Source organism: Zalophus californianus, chromosome 6 (genome assembly GCF_009762305.2).
Source record: "Zalophus californianus isolate mZalCal1 chromosome 6, mZalCal1.pri.v2, whole genome shotgun sequence".
Lineage (NCBI taxonomy): Eukaryota > Metazoa > Chordata > Mammalia > Carnivora > Otariidae > Zalophus > Zalophus californianus.
Window position 1 is genome coordinate 71,832,732 of NC_045600.1, and position 16,295 is coordinate 71,849,026.

General features: G+C 59.0%; 2 protein-coding genes across 8 annotated transcripts in view; both read left to right on the forward strand.

Moving 5' to 3' along the window:
- ACIN1 (apoptotic chromatin condensation inducer 1) overlaps positions 1-5,172 on the forward strand; it is a 34,250-nt gene extending 29,078 nt beyond the window's left edge. For 4 of the 6 annotated variants that reach the window (XM_027569408.1, XM_027569411.1, XM_027569412.1 and 1 more), the window contains 9 exons: positions 359-492; positions 590-742; positions 1,259-1,400; positions 1,729-1,874; positions 2,296-2,403; positions 2,543-2,650; positions 2,890-3,214; positions 3,328-3,428; positions 4,228-5,163. In XM_027569408.1, the coding sequence (XP_027425209.1) occupies positions 359-492; positions 590-742; positions 1,259-1,400; positions 1,729-1,874; positions 2,296-2,403; positions 2,543-2,650; positions 2,890-3,214; positions 3,328-3,428; positions 4,228-4,554 (1,544 nt within the window). In that variant the 3' untranslated portion in view covers positions 4,555-5,163. Of the gene's footprint in view, positions 1-358; positions 493-589; positions 743-1,258; positions 1,401-1,728; positions 1,875-2,295; positions 2,404-2,542; positions 2,651-2,889; positions 3,215-3,327; positions 3,429-4,227 lie in introns of all 6 variants that reach the window. The other 2 variants (XM_027569410.1, XM_027569409.1) reach the window with 2 other exon arrangements.
- A 969-nt stretch (positions 5,173-6,141) lies between these two features.
- Positions 6,142-16,295, forward strand: CDH24 (cadherin 24). 2 transcript variants are annotated; one of them, XM_027568702.2, is made up of 13 exons: positions 6,142-6,267; positions 7,814-8,118; positions 8,310-8,604; positions 8,759-8,878; positions 8,951-9,118; positions 9,292-9,479; positions 9,891-10,144; positions 11,115-11,251; positions 13,561-13,682; positions 13,764-13,875; positions 14,095-14,343; positions 14,638-15,940; positions 16,063-16,295. In XM_027568702.2, the coding sequence occupies exons 2-12, from the start codon at positions 7,918-7,920 to the stop codon at positions 15,396-15,398; spliced, it is 2,607 nt and encodes an 868-aa protein (XP_027424503.1). In that variant the 5' UTR covers positions 6,142-6,267; positions 7,814-7,917; the 3' UTR covers positions 15,399-15,940; positions 16,063-16,295. The 2 variants fall into 2 exon arrangements, with proteins under 2 accessions (XP_027424503.1, XP_027424504.1); XM_027568703.2 differs by having other exon boundaries at positions 14,896-15,940.

The window sequence follows — 16,295 nt, forward strand, 5'->3', positions numbered from 1 at the left end:
ACTAACTTTACTTAGATATAAGTAACACATAGTCTTGTTTTTCTGCATTCCTATGTCCTTCTCAGTCTGTCTTCCCCAGTACTTTTGTTAGTTCTACCACTAAAAGTTTAAACTGCTCACCACCCTAGTTACCCATTCCATGTTGCCTTCAGAGATCAGTAGTTTTTATTGGTCAGAAAGTGGTTCCAGTCCTTTTATTATTCACTCTGAGGCATGGTTTCCCCAGCTCCCAAATACAATTTCCTTAAGTTAACCTTTTACTGAAATTCCAGTCGAAGGCTATCTGTAGGTGTTAGTGGTGTGAGCCAGCAGAGGACCTAAGACCATCTAACTATTTGGTCCTATTTCTTGGGGACAGCAGCTACCAAGGGGTTGCCAGCTGGAAACAGTGACACAGAGGGGGGCCAGCCTGGTCGGAAGCGGCGTTGGGGAGCCAGCACAGCCACCACACAGAAGAAACCCTCCATCAGTATCACCACCGAGTCACTCAAGGTGAGGTGGGAGGAGCCGGGGAGGGGAGGATGAGACACGTTGAGGTGGGAGTAGAAACGGGCCCAGTGTAACGGGGTGGGGGGTATCTGTGTCCCAGAGCCTCATCCCCGACATCAAACCCCTGGCGGGGCAGGAGGCTATTGTGGATCTTCATGCTGACGACTCCCGAATCTCTGAGGATGAGACAGAGCGTAATGGTGATGATGGAACCCATGACAAGGGGCTGAAGATATGCCGGACTGTCACCCAGGTAAGGCTTTTGCACCCCAGCATCAGGGGAGCGGGCAGTGGACTCCCAAGCAGGCAACCAAAGTAGAGTCCTGGAAGGGAAATCTGCCATCTGTGCAGAGGGTTGCGCTAATTGCCCTTTTAGGGGTCAGCAGACTACCACATCCAACCTGTTGTCCATAATAAAGAAAATTTTATTAAACACAGCTACACCAGCTCATTTACTCTTATCTCTGGCTGCTTAAGTGCTATAACGTCAGCGTTGAATAGTTGCAACGGAGACTGTGTGACTCACAAGGCCTAAAAATATTTCTCATCTTGCCCTATACAGAAAAAATTTGCCCACTCCTGCTTTCGTTTTCCTCATGGCAGAACTGAGGCATTAATAATCCCGGGATCCAGTGGAGGAGAATGAAATCTTTCTCCTAGTGGAAGGATCATGCTAGGTTTACTGTACCACCCTCTCTCAGGAAACGAGGCGGAGAAGAACGTGCCAGTTTGGAGTTTAAGAATTCCTCTGTTATCTGATACCTTACAGGTAGTAGCTGCAGAGGGCCAGGAGAATGGGCAAAGGGAGGAAGAGGAAGAGGAGAAGGAGCCTGAAGCAGAACCCCCTATACCTCCCCAGGTTTCAGTAGAGGTGGCCTTGCCCCCACCTGTGGAGCATGAAGTAAAGAAAGGTGGGTGAAGCGTGCAGCTCCCTGAATTCCCAGAGCACTTTATTTGGACCTCTTTTAAAAGCATTTAATGTTTTCTGCCTTTTATTATAGTGTTTTTGCATTGCTGTTTTATCTCCCTCTTTTAGTTATTGAGCTACTTGAGAGTGAGGTTAGAAACTTTGAATCTCCATAGTGAGGAGCTTTAGCCTAGACAGTACCTTGCACACTGTAGATGCTCAGCACAGTTAGGTGGAACAGTGCTTGGTAGGGAATGAGAGAAAGGCATAGCAGAGGTGAGAGAGCCAGCATTGCTCCCTGCTGAAAACTGTTCATGTGCTCTTTTTGATAGTGACTTTAGGAGATACCTTAACTCGACGTTCCATTAGCCAGCAAAAGTCTGGAGTTTCCATTACAATTGATGACCCAGTCCGAACTGCTCAGGTGCCCTCCCCTCCCCGGGGCAAGATCAGTAACATCGTCCACATCTCCAATTTGGTGAGTCGGAGTCATTTCCCACAGCCCAGCCTTGTTTAGTGGTTAAAGAGTTTGAGTTTTGGATTCCTGTTACTGAGCTTCAACTCCTAGATCTGCCGGTTACTCACTTACTGAGCGACTGACCTCATCTCTCACAACCAGTCTCCTCATCTGAAAAATGGGGACAAAGTATCAGCCTCTGCAGGGTTGTCTGGAGGATTTGTGGAAGGCCTGGCACGTAGTATCATAGTGTCATAGTGTCTCTGTTAGTGTTAACCGTTCTTCGCTCCTCTCTCATTCCCATGGGAGAGTTCCTGACCCCTCTGTGCCCATACTCTGAAGCTATACTCCTGTGGCCGATACTTGGGGAATCTGAAGACTGGTTGCAGGAGTATTGTTCTTGCCTTCTTCAAGACTTGGAAACTCCCATTTTCCTTGGCAGGTGCGTCCCTTCACTTTAGGCCAACTAAAGGAATTGTTGGGCCGGACGGGAACTCTGGTGGAAGAGGCCTTCTGGATTGACAAGATCAAATCTCACTGCTTTGTCACGGTGAGGGGAGGAAGCTGATTCTCTAGGCTGTGGCACACATTTCCTTTTGTAACCAACGTGGGCAGGTTCAAGGGCCTTGTGGCAAGTGGGAGGGATTGAGGCCTGTTGTGACCCTCTGCCTTCTGCCTTCCTCCACCAGTACTCAACAGTAGAAGAAGCAGTTGCCACCCGCACAGCGCTACATGGGGTCAAATGGCCCCAGTCCAATCCCAAATTCCTTTGTGCTGACTATGCTGAGCAAGATGAGGTAAGAAACCTAGGGAAAGGAAGGAGGGGGAGGGGCAGGGGAGGCCATTATCTGCTAGAATCCAGCTGAGATCCTGGCCAAACCTGCAGCCACCGAGATTCCTTCTTCCTCTTCCTACCCCTTGGTTCTTTTCGTTGAACCATGGGGCTTCAGAACCTGTATGCCCTGGTACCTGGGCTCCTTCAGTGGGAGTGTTACCCTCTCCGTCCTGACTGTCCTTGTCCCTCCTCTACCCACAGCTGGATTATCACCGGGGCCTCTTGGTGGACCGTCCCTCTGAAACTAAGACAGAGGAGCAGGGGGTACCACGGCCCCTGCACCCCCCGCCCCCACCCCCAGCACAGCCACCACAGCACCCCCGGGCAGAGCAGCGGGAGCAGGAGCGGGCGGTGCGGGAACAGTGGGCAGAGCGGGAACGGGAAATGGAGCGGCGGGAGCGAACTCGATCAGAGCGTGAATGGGATCGGGACAAAGTTCGAGAAGGTCCCCGTTCCCGATCACGGTCCCGTGACCGCCGCCGCAAGGAACGTGCGAAGTCTAAAGAAAAGAAGAGTGAGAAGAAAGGTACTTAGCTGTGGGGACACACACACCTGTTAGTAGGTGGGAAAGGAACCCAAATGGGATGGGACACACAGGGTCATAGGGCATAAGGTCTGACTCACTTTCTTCCACCTCAGAGAAAGCTCAGGAGGAACCGCCTGCCAAGCTGCTGGACGACCTTTTCCGTAAGACCAAGGCAGCTCCCTGCATCTATTGGCTCCCGCTGACTGACAGCCAGGTGAGTGCTCACTTCATGCTCCACTCTTGAGTAGCAGCCAGGCTTGACAGCAGTGCAAGGGGGAGAGTCACTTGACTACTGGTGTGAGAAGGCTCAGGTATTGGCTTAGGATAAGGGAAGAAACTAAGTATCACGGAAAGGCAGTTTTAAGAACCAGGTGACAGTACGCCATAGAGAAGCCAAACCCAAGAGTGCCAAGGTCAACACAAAGACAGGAACTGGGTTTGTGTGTCTAGGAAGCTGTCTGTGCCAACCATCCTTCTCGGAAATTGATTTCAGTTAGCTGAGAAACCATTTCTCTGCTTTTTTATTTCTAGGATATTTTGCCTTTTTTTTTTTCCAATTTTTATTTATTTGGTGAGTAATCTACACCAAATGTGGGGCTTGAACTCACAACCCCAAGGTCAAGAATTGCATGCTCTTCCAACTGAGCCAGTCAGGCACCCCTAGGATTTTTTGCTTTTTAAATTTAAGTTTCTTCGTAATGGGCCTTTTTGGGAATTTGAGGCTGATGTACTCGGCTAAAGGGAAAAGTGGTTTGTTCACGTCTTAAGTAGCTGGGGAAATACCAGAGGCAAGGCATGGATGGTGCCACTGCCTGTTGAGGGTATAAAAGGCGAACACCTGGAGGGATTGGGACCCGGAGACAAAGACAGGTGTAATTGCTGACAACCCCCTTCCTGCTTAACAGCAAAGCTGGTGATGATCCTGAGCTAGGGCAGGGCCCAGGGAAATACAAGGCGGGACTGGCGTGCGCGGGGCTGAGATGCCTTTTCTCTGCCTTTGCTGCCTGCTGCAGATTGTTCAGAAGGAGGCTGAGCGGGCTGAACGGGCCAAGGAGCGGGAGAAGCGGCGAAAGGAGCAAGAAGAGGAAGAGCAAAAGGAGCGGGAGAAGGAAGCAGAACGGGAACGGAACCGACAGCTGGAGCGGGAGAAGCGTCGAGAGCACAGCCGAGAGAGGGACAGGGAGAGAGAGAGGGAAAGGGAGCGTGACAGGGGTGATCGGGAGAGGGAGAGGGAGAGGGACCGGGAGCGAGGCAGGGAGAGGGACCGCAGAGACACCAAGCGCCACAGCAGGAGCCGGAGTCGGAGCACGCCTGTGCGGGACCGGGGTGGGCGCCGCTAGCCGGGAACGCATGAGCGAGAGCTGCAGGCATCAGCCACCCTGCCCTGGGGGGTTCGAGGCCACAGAGGGATAGGTACAATCTCCACCGCCCTAGAACCAGGGGTCTTTCACACCATTTACCCAGTGCTCAAGTATGGCTGCCACCTGTCCCCACATACCAAATGGAGCCGTGGCCGTCTTTCCCCCCAGAGCCCCACCCCCATAACCTATCTCTTGGGAGTTAGCCCTCTCCTCACTCTCCTTTCCCACTGTTGAGTCTGAGAGGGAAGAGCTAGGTTAGGGAGGGAGGTGGTTGGCCCAGAGGTGGGGAACAGCCAAGAGCCCCAGACCTCTCATTTTTCCTCCATCCTGCTCACCACCTCCTTTGGGTACTCACAACCCCCTCTTGGGAACAGCCGGGGCCAGGACTGGGTCACCTATGAGCTGAATCAGCATCTCCTCCTGAGTCCCAGGGCCCCTGCAGTTCCCAGTCTCTTCTGTCCTGCAGCCCTTGCCATCTGCCCACCGGTTCCACTTTATATCCACCTTTTCCTTTTGTTCAATTTTTATTTTTATTTTTTTTATTATTAAATGATGTGGTCTATGGAAAATAATAAAAATCTGACTTAGTTTTAACTAGTGTGTGACTGGCTTTCCTTGGGCAGGGCCTGGGGGAGAGCCAAGCAGTTGAAGACGGCTGTAGCACGGAGGCACCATTGCCTGCACTCCATACACTTGTTTAGGCAGGCTGCTGCTTCCTGGAGCAGGGACTTCCCGCCCTCCATCTCTGTCTTGGCTCTACCCACGTCACCACGGAGCATCGTCCTCACTGGAGGCCAGAGGGGAAGACCCCTGGGAAGAGGAGGGTCCCTGTCCCGGTTCCCAGTCCCGCGTTAGAGGCGTTGGGTCACCTGCTCGCCACCTTCAAGGCGCCTCCCGCAGCGGCCGCCAGGGGGCGACAGCCGCTCACTCAGTGGGCGCCTGTAAATGAGCTTCCCAAAAAGGCTCCACTCCCCACCGCCGTCCTCTCCCGCTGCTGTTGTGCCTCGGTCCCTGACCTGCTCCCTGGGCCCAGCCCGCGGACTCCCTGGGTCCTTCTGCCGGCCTTAAGCGCTCCCCAGTCGGCCGGCTGTGGTGCCTCGCACCGGCTCCCCAGATGCCGCCTCCCTGCGGCCGGGGTTCACAGCAGCCCCAGAGGCCGCTCCGGGAGCGGGAGCCGGAGCCGGGCCTCTCCGCAGCCGGCTCCTAATTCCCGGCCTCGCCGCGCGCTCGGCCTTCGCCCAGCGGCGTGGGGGCGTGCGGGGCCGCTCGGCGCTCCCGCCTGCACCGTCCCCGCCAACCCTTCGGAGACGGCCTGGCGCCGGGGCCTGGACGTCCTCCCGCCCGAGTGCCCCGCCGGGCGCTGCGGGCCCTGCCCGGGAGGGGCGCCGCATCTGTATGCGCCCGGCGGCCCGGCAGCGCCGCCCCCGCCCCCGCCGCGCGGGCCCGGGCTGGCCGGGGAGGGTCGGAGGCTGGGCTCTCTCCCGCGCGCCGCGGAGCCGCCTCGCTCCTCCGCAGGCGGAGCCTCCTTCCCCCGCCCCCTCTGTCTCGCTCCCTTGTTCTCGCCGGGGCCGCTCAGACCTGCAGCGGAGCCGCGGCGCCCGCTCCGATCGGCTCGGGGCTGCGCCCCCGGGACCCGGCGACGGGGGCGGGCGGGGACGCTCCCCGCCGGCCTGGGCCCCTCGGCACTGCCAGGTAAGGGCGCCTGCCCCGGAGCCCGGGGTCGGGAACCCGCGGAGGGGCAGCAGGGGGCCCGCAGCCTGCGGGTGTCTTCAGAGCGGTGCGCTCCGAGGCTAGGAGCCCACTGCCGGCTCCCTTCTCCCGCGCTCTACCTCTTCCCCTCTTCCCTCGCACCTCTCTTCCTCCTTTCCCCATTTTCCTCTCCCTCGGTTTCTCTTCACCCTGCCTTCTCTCTGCCTGTTTGCCTCCTCGGCCCCTTCCCTCTCCCTCTTGCCCTTTCTCCACCTCCTCTTCGTCTTTGCCTTTTCCTTTCCCGACCTTTCCTTTCCTGTCTTTCCCTTTGCCTTTTCCCGCTCTCCTTTCCTTCCCCCGTCTCTTCCCTCTCACCTCCTCTTCCCTTCCCGCTATCCGGTTTCCCACTCCTCCAGCCCTTTCCTTCTCCTCCTCTTCCCGCCTCCCGCTCCGGTCCCCGGCTTCCCTCCGGCTTCCCTCTTCCCTCGCGAGGGAAAGGACTGGCAGGTGTGTGTCTGCGCTGGGGGAGGAGGGGTGGCAGCCACAGCTACCTGAGGGGGTACCCCCCCCGCAGGAGGAAAGGGAGGAGACAGCAAGGGGAAGGGTCCTCTCTCCAGCTCCCTTCCCGAAGCCCCTCCAGGCTGCCCCCTCTCTCAGACTGAAGTTCCCCGAGGCCTGCTCTGACCCCCGCAGCTGAGGGCTGCCCCCCGCCTGCCCACCACTCCCAGCAAGCCCCTCTGCCCCCCTCTTACCATTCCCAAGCCTGTTACCTATGACTCCTCCGCCTGTCAGACACCTAGGCTGCCTCCTTTGATCTCTCCTTGTGTCTCTTGCTGCCATTCTGTTCTCAGTCTGTGCCGGACAGTGCCTGAGTCTGGGTCTCACCGTCACTAACACTGAGTCTGTAGTCTCTGCTTTCCTCTCCCAGCCTCCTGGCCCTGCCCCCAGCTCTACATCCTCTTCTTTTGGCTCCGGCCCCCCGCCCCCACTCTGCCTCCTGAGCCCAGTCCCCCTTCAAGGACTTCAGCTGGCAATGTGGGCTGGGGGCAGGTTCCGGAGAGGTGGGGTTCTCTGTGTAGGAGAGACTTTCACAGGCTCTCAACCCGGTCTTAGGCTGCACGCCTTGTCATGGCTCAGCCTGACCCCAGACACCCTGACACCACACCTCCGTGAGTCCCAGCCCCTGGATTCTAAGCCCTTTCCCTGGTAGTCCCCAACTCCTCCAGCCCCCTGGCTGCATACCCAACCTGGGAGAAGAGGGGCCAGATCTGGGGTTCCGAACCTTCCCCGAATCCCCCCTCCTGTTTTCTTCCCCAGCTTCTCTACTCAGAGTTGACTGGCCAGAGATTTATCAGCTTGTAGGGCTGGAGGTGAATACAGGCAGAGCCTGGGTGGAGGGAAGGATCAGACTGTCTGCTCTGTCTCAGTCTGGGTTCTGGGCAGTGGGGTGTCTGGTTCCTTGGAGGTCTGATCTTCAGTATCTAACTTTAGTTGGGGGCCAGGGAGAGTTAAGGGTTTCCTTGACCCTGAACAGCTACCTGTCCTACAGGTGTGGATCCATGGGGTAGCCCCAACGCATCTGCCCTTCTGCCCCAGCCAGCTCATGCCTCAGTACCCGGGGACAGTGAACAGAGCCCTGGCTGGAGCCCAAACATGTGGGGCCTGGTGAGGCTCCTGCTGGCCTGGCTGGGTGGCTGGGGCTGCATGGGGCGCCTGGCAGCCCCCGCCCGGGCCTGGGCAGGGTCCCGGGGGGGCCCAGGACCAGTGCTGCTGCGGAACCGAAGGAGCTGGGTGTGGAACCAGTTCTTTGTCATTGAGGAATATGCAGGTCCAGAGCCCGTCCTTATTGGTAAGGTAAGGATCAGCCCTTCCCAGGTCTGCCTTGACTCTCGAGGCCCTTAGGCCCTGCCCTGCAACTTCATCACTTCTTCACTGACCTTGGTCCCTCAAGACTCCCAACACTCCACCCACTCATGGACTTAGACTCTTTAACCTTTCTGTCCCTATGCTTGGAACTTGCTGTCATTTCTCCCTGACCCCTACAGCTGCACTCGGATGTGGACAGGGGCGAGGGCCGCACCAAGTACCTGCTGACCGGGGAGGGGGCAGGCACTGTATTTGTGATTGATGAGGCCACAGGCAATATCCATGTCACCAAGAGCCTGGACCGGGAGGAGAAGGCACAGTACGTGCTGCTTGCCCAAGCCGTGGACCGAGCCTCAAACCGGCCTCTGGAGCCCCCGTCAGAGTTTATCATCAAGGTGCAAGACATTAATGACAACCCACCTATCTTTCCCCTCGGGCCCTACCACGCCACAGTGCCCGAGATGTCCAATGTCGGTGAGTACCCCAACTCTGACCATCCCAGATCCCGTCTCCTGGAGCACCCTCACCTCTCCTGCCCGCATTGCTCTTGTGTCTGGGTCCCCCTCATGTGCTGTTCTTTCCCACCTGGCCCTACCCCTGCTGAGTGGGGTGCCGGGATCCCCCACAGGGACGTCAGTGATCCAGGTGACTGCTCACGATGCCGATGACCCCAGCTACGGAAATAGCGCCAAGCTGGTGTACACCGTGTTGGACGGACTGCCTTTCTTCTCTGTGGACCCCCAGACGGGTGAGGATAGCGCTTGGAGCCCGGTGGGGCAGCCATGCGAACAGGCGCCCCCTGACCCGTGTCTCTCCCTAGGAGTGGTGCGTACTGCCATCCCCAACATGGACCGGGAGACGCAGGAGGAGTTCTTGGTGGTGATTCAGGCCAAGGACATGGGTGGCCACATGGGGGGGCTGTCGGGCAGCACTACGGTGACGGTCACCCTCAGCGATGTCAACGACAACCCCCCCAAGTTCCCTCAGAGTAAGGGGCCAGTGCTGCCACCCGAGCCATCCTTTGCCTGCCCCCACCCCCTACAGCCTCTGGAGAGGCCTTCCCTCTCCAGCCCTCCCCCACCCAGACCCCAGGAGAAGGGAGTGCTGCGAGAGGGAGGAGGGCTAGGGACCTAAGATGTCTCCCCTCTGCCCCCCCTCAAGGCCTATACCAGTTCTCTGTGGTGGAGACGGCTGGGCCGGGCACCCTGGTGGGCCGGCTGCGAGCCCAGGACCCAGATCTGGGGGACAACGCCCTCATGGCGTACAGCATCCTGGACGGAGAGGGGTCCGAAGCCTTCAGCATCAGCACAGACTCCCAGGGTCGAGACGGGCTCCTCACTGTCCGCAAGGTTAGCCTCCTGTCTGCTAACACTTGCACATTCACTCGTACCTGCCTCTTGGCCCACAAGGCTCACTTCTAACTGGTCTAGAACAGACTCGGGACCACTGGGTTGGAGCTTAGAGATCATGGTCATCTTGTCCTCTTTCAGATGAGGGACTGGGGCCCAGCAAGGGGGAGAGATTGGCTCAGAACTTTTCGTGTAGCCAGTCTATGATGGAGCTGGGGGCAGACCTAGGGTCACAGACTAAGTAATCTGCCTCACCCTGACCCTGCACCCAGCCACTGCCCCTCAGTGCCTACCTCTCGTCTCAGGTGGGCCGAGCACTGGATGCGTGGGGAGGGGACCTCTCACATTCCAGGAGCTTGGGCCTGCCCTGGTTCCCACGTGCCTCAGTCACTCCACCTCTTCTCCCCATAGCCCCTAGACTTCGAGACCCGACGCTCCTATTCCTTCCGCGTGGAGGCCACCAACACCCTCATCGACCCAGCCTACCTGCGGCGAGGGCCCTTCAAGGACGTGGCCTCCGTGCGCGTGGCTGTGCAGGATGCCCCAGAGCCACCTGCCTTCACCCAGGCTGCCTATCACCTGGCAGTGCCTGAGAACAAAGCTCCCGGGACGCTGGTGGGCCAGGTCTCAGCGGCAGACCTGGATTCCCCAGCCAGCCCAATCAGGTGAGCTGGGGTGTGGGCAGGGGAAGGGAAGGGCCTCAGGGAAGGAGCCCAGTGGCAGGCTCGTCCCACTGAGGATGGACCCCCTTCACCGAAAATCCCACTCACCTCCTAGCGGAGGTCTCCCTCTCTGCAGGGCTGAGGGCCAGGGAAGGCCTGGAGGACCGGGCTAGCACCCCGCCCCCTGCCAGCTCCCCCTAACCCTCTGGGAAGATAGCAGTGGCGCCTCCCAGTGGTGGTGCAGGCAGATGCAGGCTCATGTGATGAGTGTGTTGCTGGATGGCGGGCTACCACTGTCGGTCACTCCCTCAGCGCTGCACATTTTTACCCACTCGGTAACATTCAGTTCTCACAACAGCCCTGTGAAGTAGGCACGATCAGCCCCAGTTGTTTTAGAGGCCAGGCCCCGACAGGTTAAGTTCCTTGTCCAAGGTCACATAGTCAGGAAGCAGCAGAGCTGGGACATGAATGCAGATTTGTCTGCCTTGAGAAGAGCCACTCTTTCCACCTTTCAGCAGCCCCGTCGCAGGAATGAGGGAGGTGCTGGTGTCATTCCCATTTTGTAGCTAAGTAAACAGAGGTTAAACGATTCACCCAAGATCACACCGCTGGTCTGAGGCAGAGCAAGGCTGGGGTCCCTGGGTCCCTAGAATAGAGCCCAGAACTCAGAAAGACAGGCTGTTTACCCCCACTTCCACCTGTTTCTGTCTCTCCCCCACCATGAAACCCAGTCCCCCTGAGTCTTAGGACAGCTGTTTAATGTTGGTAACTTCCCCAAGCGACTTGTCTCTTAAGGGGACCCTAATGTGAATTATGGCTCTGGGTACCCGGGGCAGGCTCAGCCCAGCGAGCCCGGGCCCTCTGCCCAGAAGAACCAAGGGGCCCAGCGAGGCGAACAGAAGGGAGGGAGAGGTAGCAGCAAGCTCTGGCCCTGCCCCTAGATCAGCCCCCAGCTCCGCTCCATCTTCCCCAGATACTCCATCCTCCCCCACTCGGATCCAGAGCGCTGCTTCTCCATCGAGCCCGAAGATGGCACCATCCGCACAGTGGTGCCCCTGGACCGCGAGGCTCGCATCTGGCACAACCTCACAGTGTTGGCCACAGAGCTTGGTGAGGAGCCCTAGGCCCCCAGGAGAGGGAGAAGGCAAGCAGCCACCTGGCAGAGGAGCTGTCCCTGAGTGGGGGGGGGGGCACTGCCACCATGCCTCACCAGTGTACAGCACTGGCTTCCCAACCTGGGTCACCACCACCAGGCAGGCCTCCTGGTCTCTGAGGCTGGGCTGGCCTGGGCACAGTGGATCTGCCTGCGCATTCCCCTGACTTTAAATTCATTCCCATACCTGACTTTCCCCAACTGGGAAACAAACCTAATCTCAAATGGTTCCTAAGCCCTAGAAAGCCCCAATCTGTACCCTGGCAGACTCTGCCCTGCCCACTGTCCACTTCAGGCTGAAGCCAGGGACCAGGGCAGGGCTGGGCCCCTCCTCTGGAGGCTGACTGGGGGGCTCCAGCAGCCCCTCCCAGGGACACCCTGCGGAGAGCCCTCAAGGTAGGGGAGAGGGGCCAGCCCTGCCCCTGTTAGCCCCCAGTCACCAGCAGCATGCTTTGGCTGCCTGTGGGCGGCCGTGGCCCATGGAGGCGGGGAGACCTCCGTCCCCTCTGTGAACCTCCCCTATCACTCCTGCTCACGCCCCAGGGCCTCCTACATTTGCTGTCTGTGTCCTGTCTATGGGAACTGTCGCTGTGTGCACAGATGTTTGTACGTGGCAGCGAAGAGCCCTATGTATGTGTACATGTGAGTGTGTACCTACGTGTGTGTATAATTCCATGTGTGTGACAATACACACACGTAGTGTGTGCGTGCGTGTGGCTGAGCAGGTAGAATGCGCGAACGTATAATTAGGTGTGTGTAAGGGTAGGTGCGGGTACAGCTGTCGGGTATGCCGTTCGTGTATGTGAGCACTCGTGGGCAGAGAACTTACTACACGCTGTGTACCAGGTACTGTTCTAAGTACCAAATGTGGGTCAGTTAATGTAATCACCCCCACAACTTTATGAGGGCGGTATGATTATTTCCCCATTCGACAATAAGGAAACTCAGACAAAGAGAAGTGAAGTAACTCCCCAAGCTCACGTCCAACGCCGACGTGACGGGGCAGAGCCATGAGACCCCGTAAGGCTGCGGAGTCGCAGCACTTATCCCCTCCACCACGTTGCCTCTCACGTGTGGCAGTTTATGTGTATGGGCTCATGTTTCTGTCCCTGTAGCTGTGTGTTACATGATGTTGCATGTGTGCCTGTCCGCGTGAATGTCCCTGTGTGTATATAGTGTTTGGAGTCGCCTGTGTGTACGTAGCCAGCCATCTGTGTCGTGTGTGTGTGTGTGTGTGTGTGTGTGTGTGTCTTTCCCTTCCTGCCTTCTCACCCTCCCACCAAATCCTGCTCTCCAGCAAACCCCAAGATCAACTAGCAGGCCCTGGGCCCTTACTGCAGAGAAGGAATGGAGCCCTGAACCCTTGGCCAGGGAGCCCACTCAGCCTCTCTTGCCCAGGCTGGGACCTCGGCCCCTTCCCCGGGGCCAGCCAGCTCCCTCCCCACCTGGGAGAGGACTAAAGAATCTGGGAGGCTCAGCCAGCAGAGGTGAGCTCCAGGGTGGGCAGGGATACCTGTTTTCCATTCTTTCTTGGATGGCATTGGCAATGAGGAGCAAGTCAGGGTAATGACTGGGAGCCACCTGATGAAGGGTTGCATGAAGAAGGGGGCCTGTGTCTGGCTGTGGCACCCAGGCTGGCCCGGCTCCCCAAGGCCAACTCTAAGTGCTACTCACTGCTATTCCATAGCCTTCCAACTGCTGATGGGGCGTGTGTGTGTGTGTGTGTGTGTGTGTGTCTGTCTGTCTGTCTGTCTGTCTCTGTCTCGCTGGTGCTGTCTATGAAAATGCATCCTCTCGACCCTGGGTGGGGGGGTGACACTGAATACACTGTGTATATCCAACACCCATTTCATGTATGTTGTATTTGTTTTAAATGCTGAGTGTACATTGAATATATGGTATGAATGTGTTTGTTTCATGACTACTGTCTGTGTGCAACCTGTATGCACCTTCTATCTACCTTTCATTTATGGTGTATGTGCCGTGCATGTGGGTTATCCTGTATGTATATCATGGGTGCTCCGCCCCTGTGGAATGTGTGTTCTACACTGCACACAACTTGGCTACCACATGAATGTTGTTGTATGCTCTCGGTGTCCCATTCGTTTCACATCACCGTTTGCTACTTGCACGTTGCATGCATATACCTCGTGTTGCATGTGTATTCTGTGCACTACATGGGGCATCCGTGCCCACGCACCCTGTGTGTTGTGTGTAAACTGTTGTGTGTGCGTGGGGGGTGTATGTGTTCATGTTCTGGCTTCAGACAGCTCCGCACAGGCCTCCCGTGTGCAAGTGGCCGTCCAGATCCTGGACGAGAATGACAACGCTCCCCAGCTGGCTGAGCCCTACGACACCTTCGTGTGTGATTCTGCAGCCCCCGGCCAGGTGAGCCAAGGAGGCAGAGGGCTCAGGACCTTAAGGCCGCCAGCTGCCCACTCCATACAAGGCCTCTCTTCTTCCTCCCAGCTAATTCAGGTCATCCGGGCCCTGGACAGAGACGAGGTGGGCAACAGTAGCCGTGTCTCCCTTCAAGGTCCTCTGGGCCCCGATGCCAACTTCACTGTCCGAGACAACCGAGGTGGGTGGCCCCCCCTGCTCTCCTCCTCCCGTCCCACCTCCTAGTCCAGCCTCACCCCTGCCCACACATCTGGACCCTCCACCCAACAGAAGGTAGATGAGGATGTGCACACATTTGCTCTTTGCCAACCTTCCCCGTTGGAAGCTGTCTCCCTGGGCTGCACCCACCCTACAGGGACGGTGTCTCAGGAGGGAGCCCGACACCTTCCCTCTCCCACAGATGGCTCCGCCAGCCTGCTGCTGCCCTCTCGCCCTGCTCCGCCCCGCCAGGCCCCCTATCTGGTTCCCATAGCACTGTGGGACTGGGGGCAGCCAGCCCTGAGCAGCACTGCCACTGTGACAGTCAGCGTGTGTCGCTGCCGGCCCGATGGCTCCGTGGCTTCCTGCCGGCCCGAGGCTCAGCTCTCACCCGCTGGGCTCAGCACTGGGGCCCTGCTTGCCATCGTCACCTGTGTGGGCACCCTGCTTGGTGAGTCGGCCCACCTTGGCATGTAGATGTGGGGTCCGAGCCTGCAGGGACTGGAGAGAGGGGCCAGGGCCCTGGACCTAGGGAACTCCACCCCGGGGCTTAAAGGACTCGGCCGTGCGGGGATTTTCCCACTCCCTTGTGTGTCCAAGAGAAGAGCTCCGGCCTCCGGCCCTGGCATTACCGGTCCGCAGTGACAGCAGCAGGCCGTAAAAAACTGTTTATTGAAGCCTGACTCTGGACGGTGCGTGGTGCCCCGCGCATCACTTGTGCTATTTCGTGTCATCCTTTCAACAGCCCTAAGAGGGAAATTCGTTTTCCCGGTTTTCCACACCAGCCCTCTAAGGGTCAGAGGTTCAGAGAAGCGAAGCAACTTCCCACAGTCACACGGCGAGTGCGGGGTGAAGTCAGGCCTCAGACGAGGCCTGCCAGGGGTCAAACCCGGGTCTTGCCTTGCCTCGGCCACACTGGCTCCTCTGTCTCCCAAGCCGCGCCGCGTGCGGCTCCGGCTCCGGGGCGCCGCGGGCTCAGCGGCCTTGTGCGCCCCTCCCCCAGCGCTGGCGGTGCTCTTCGCGGCCCTGCGGCGGCAGAAGCACGAAGCGCTGATGGTGCTGGAGGAGGAGGACGTCCGCGAGAACATCATCACCTACGACGACGAGGGCGGCGGCGAAGAGGACACGGAGGCCTTCGACATCAGCGCCCTGCAGAACCCCGACGGGGCGGCCCCGCCCAACCCCGGGCCGCCGCCGGCGCGCCGCGACGTCCTGCCCCGGGCCCGGGCGCCCCGCCAGCCCCGGCCCCCCGGCCCCGCCGACGTGGCCCAGCTCCTGGCGCTGCGGCTCCGCGAGGCGGACGACGACCCCAGCGTGCCGCCCTACGACTCGGTGCAGGTGTACGGCTATGAGGGCCGCGGCTCCTCCTGCGGCTCCCTTAGCTCGCTGGGCTCCGGCAGCGAGGCGGGGGGCGCCCCGGGCCCCGCCGAGCCGCCGGACGACTGGGGGCCGCTCTTCCGCACCCTGGCCGAGCTGTACGGGGCCAAGGAGCCCCCGGCCCCCTGAGAGCAGTCCCCGGCCCTGCCCGCCGCGGGGGGGGGGGGGGGGGCAGCCCGCACAGGCCCTCTGAGTGAGCCCCCACCCCCCCTGGGGTCCAGGCGGGCGGCAGCAGCCCCAGGGGAGAGCCCCCAGGCCTCCCCTTGTCCCTGTGTCCCTCTTCCCAGCTTCCCCAGGGCAACGTCCTTCTTACCTCCCTCCTCCCGAGTCGTCTGTATGTCTCCCTCCAAGGATCTCTGTCTCTTTCTGTAACATTCTCCTGTCTGGGTCTGTATTGTGTGGTTCGACTCTGAATCTCTCTGTTCCTTCACTGTGACTCCACTCCCTCCATGACTCTTGTTTTTGTCTGCCCTGTTCTAAATCTCTCACACACCCTCTCTCCGTCTCCCTTGCGCACACGCCCTGTGTCTGTCTCCTGTCCACATCTGCCTGCATTCTCTCCGGGTCCCTGTGACTGGCTTTTCAGTTTTTTCTGTTGTTGTCCATCCCAAAAGCAAGAGAAACTTCCAGCCACTGCTGCCCACCCTCCTGCGGGGGATGTTCGGCCCCAGGTCAGTGCCGCTACTTCCGGGGGGGGGGGGGTAGGGGGTGGGGTGGGGAGAGCACTGGGACTGCCTGAAGCCCTCCTCCTCCACTCACCGACTAGAACCCCCCTGGTCTCCTGTCTTTACAGACCTGCCCGCATGGTTCCATCCATCACTCATGGCCTCGTCCTCGCTCCACTGGCCTCCAGCAGAGAGAGGGTGCCAGCCCACCTCCCAGGGCCAGAGCTCCAGCCCCCCACATGGCCGCCTCCCTGGAGCTCTGCCTAGCTGCTCGCCTGCCCTGGGCATCCCAGCTCTGGGCATTGTCTTGTGTGTTTCCCAGGCCCCAGGGGGAGGGGAGGGGAAGGAAAGGAAAGGAAAG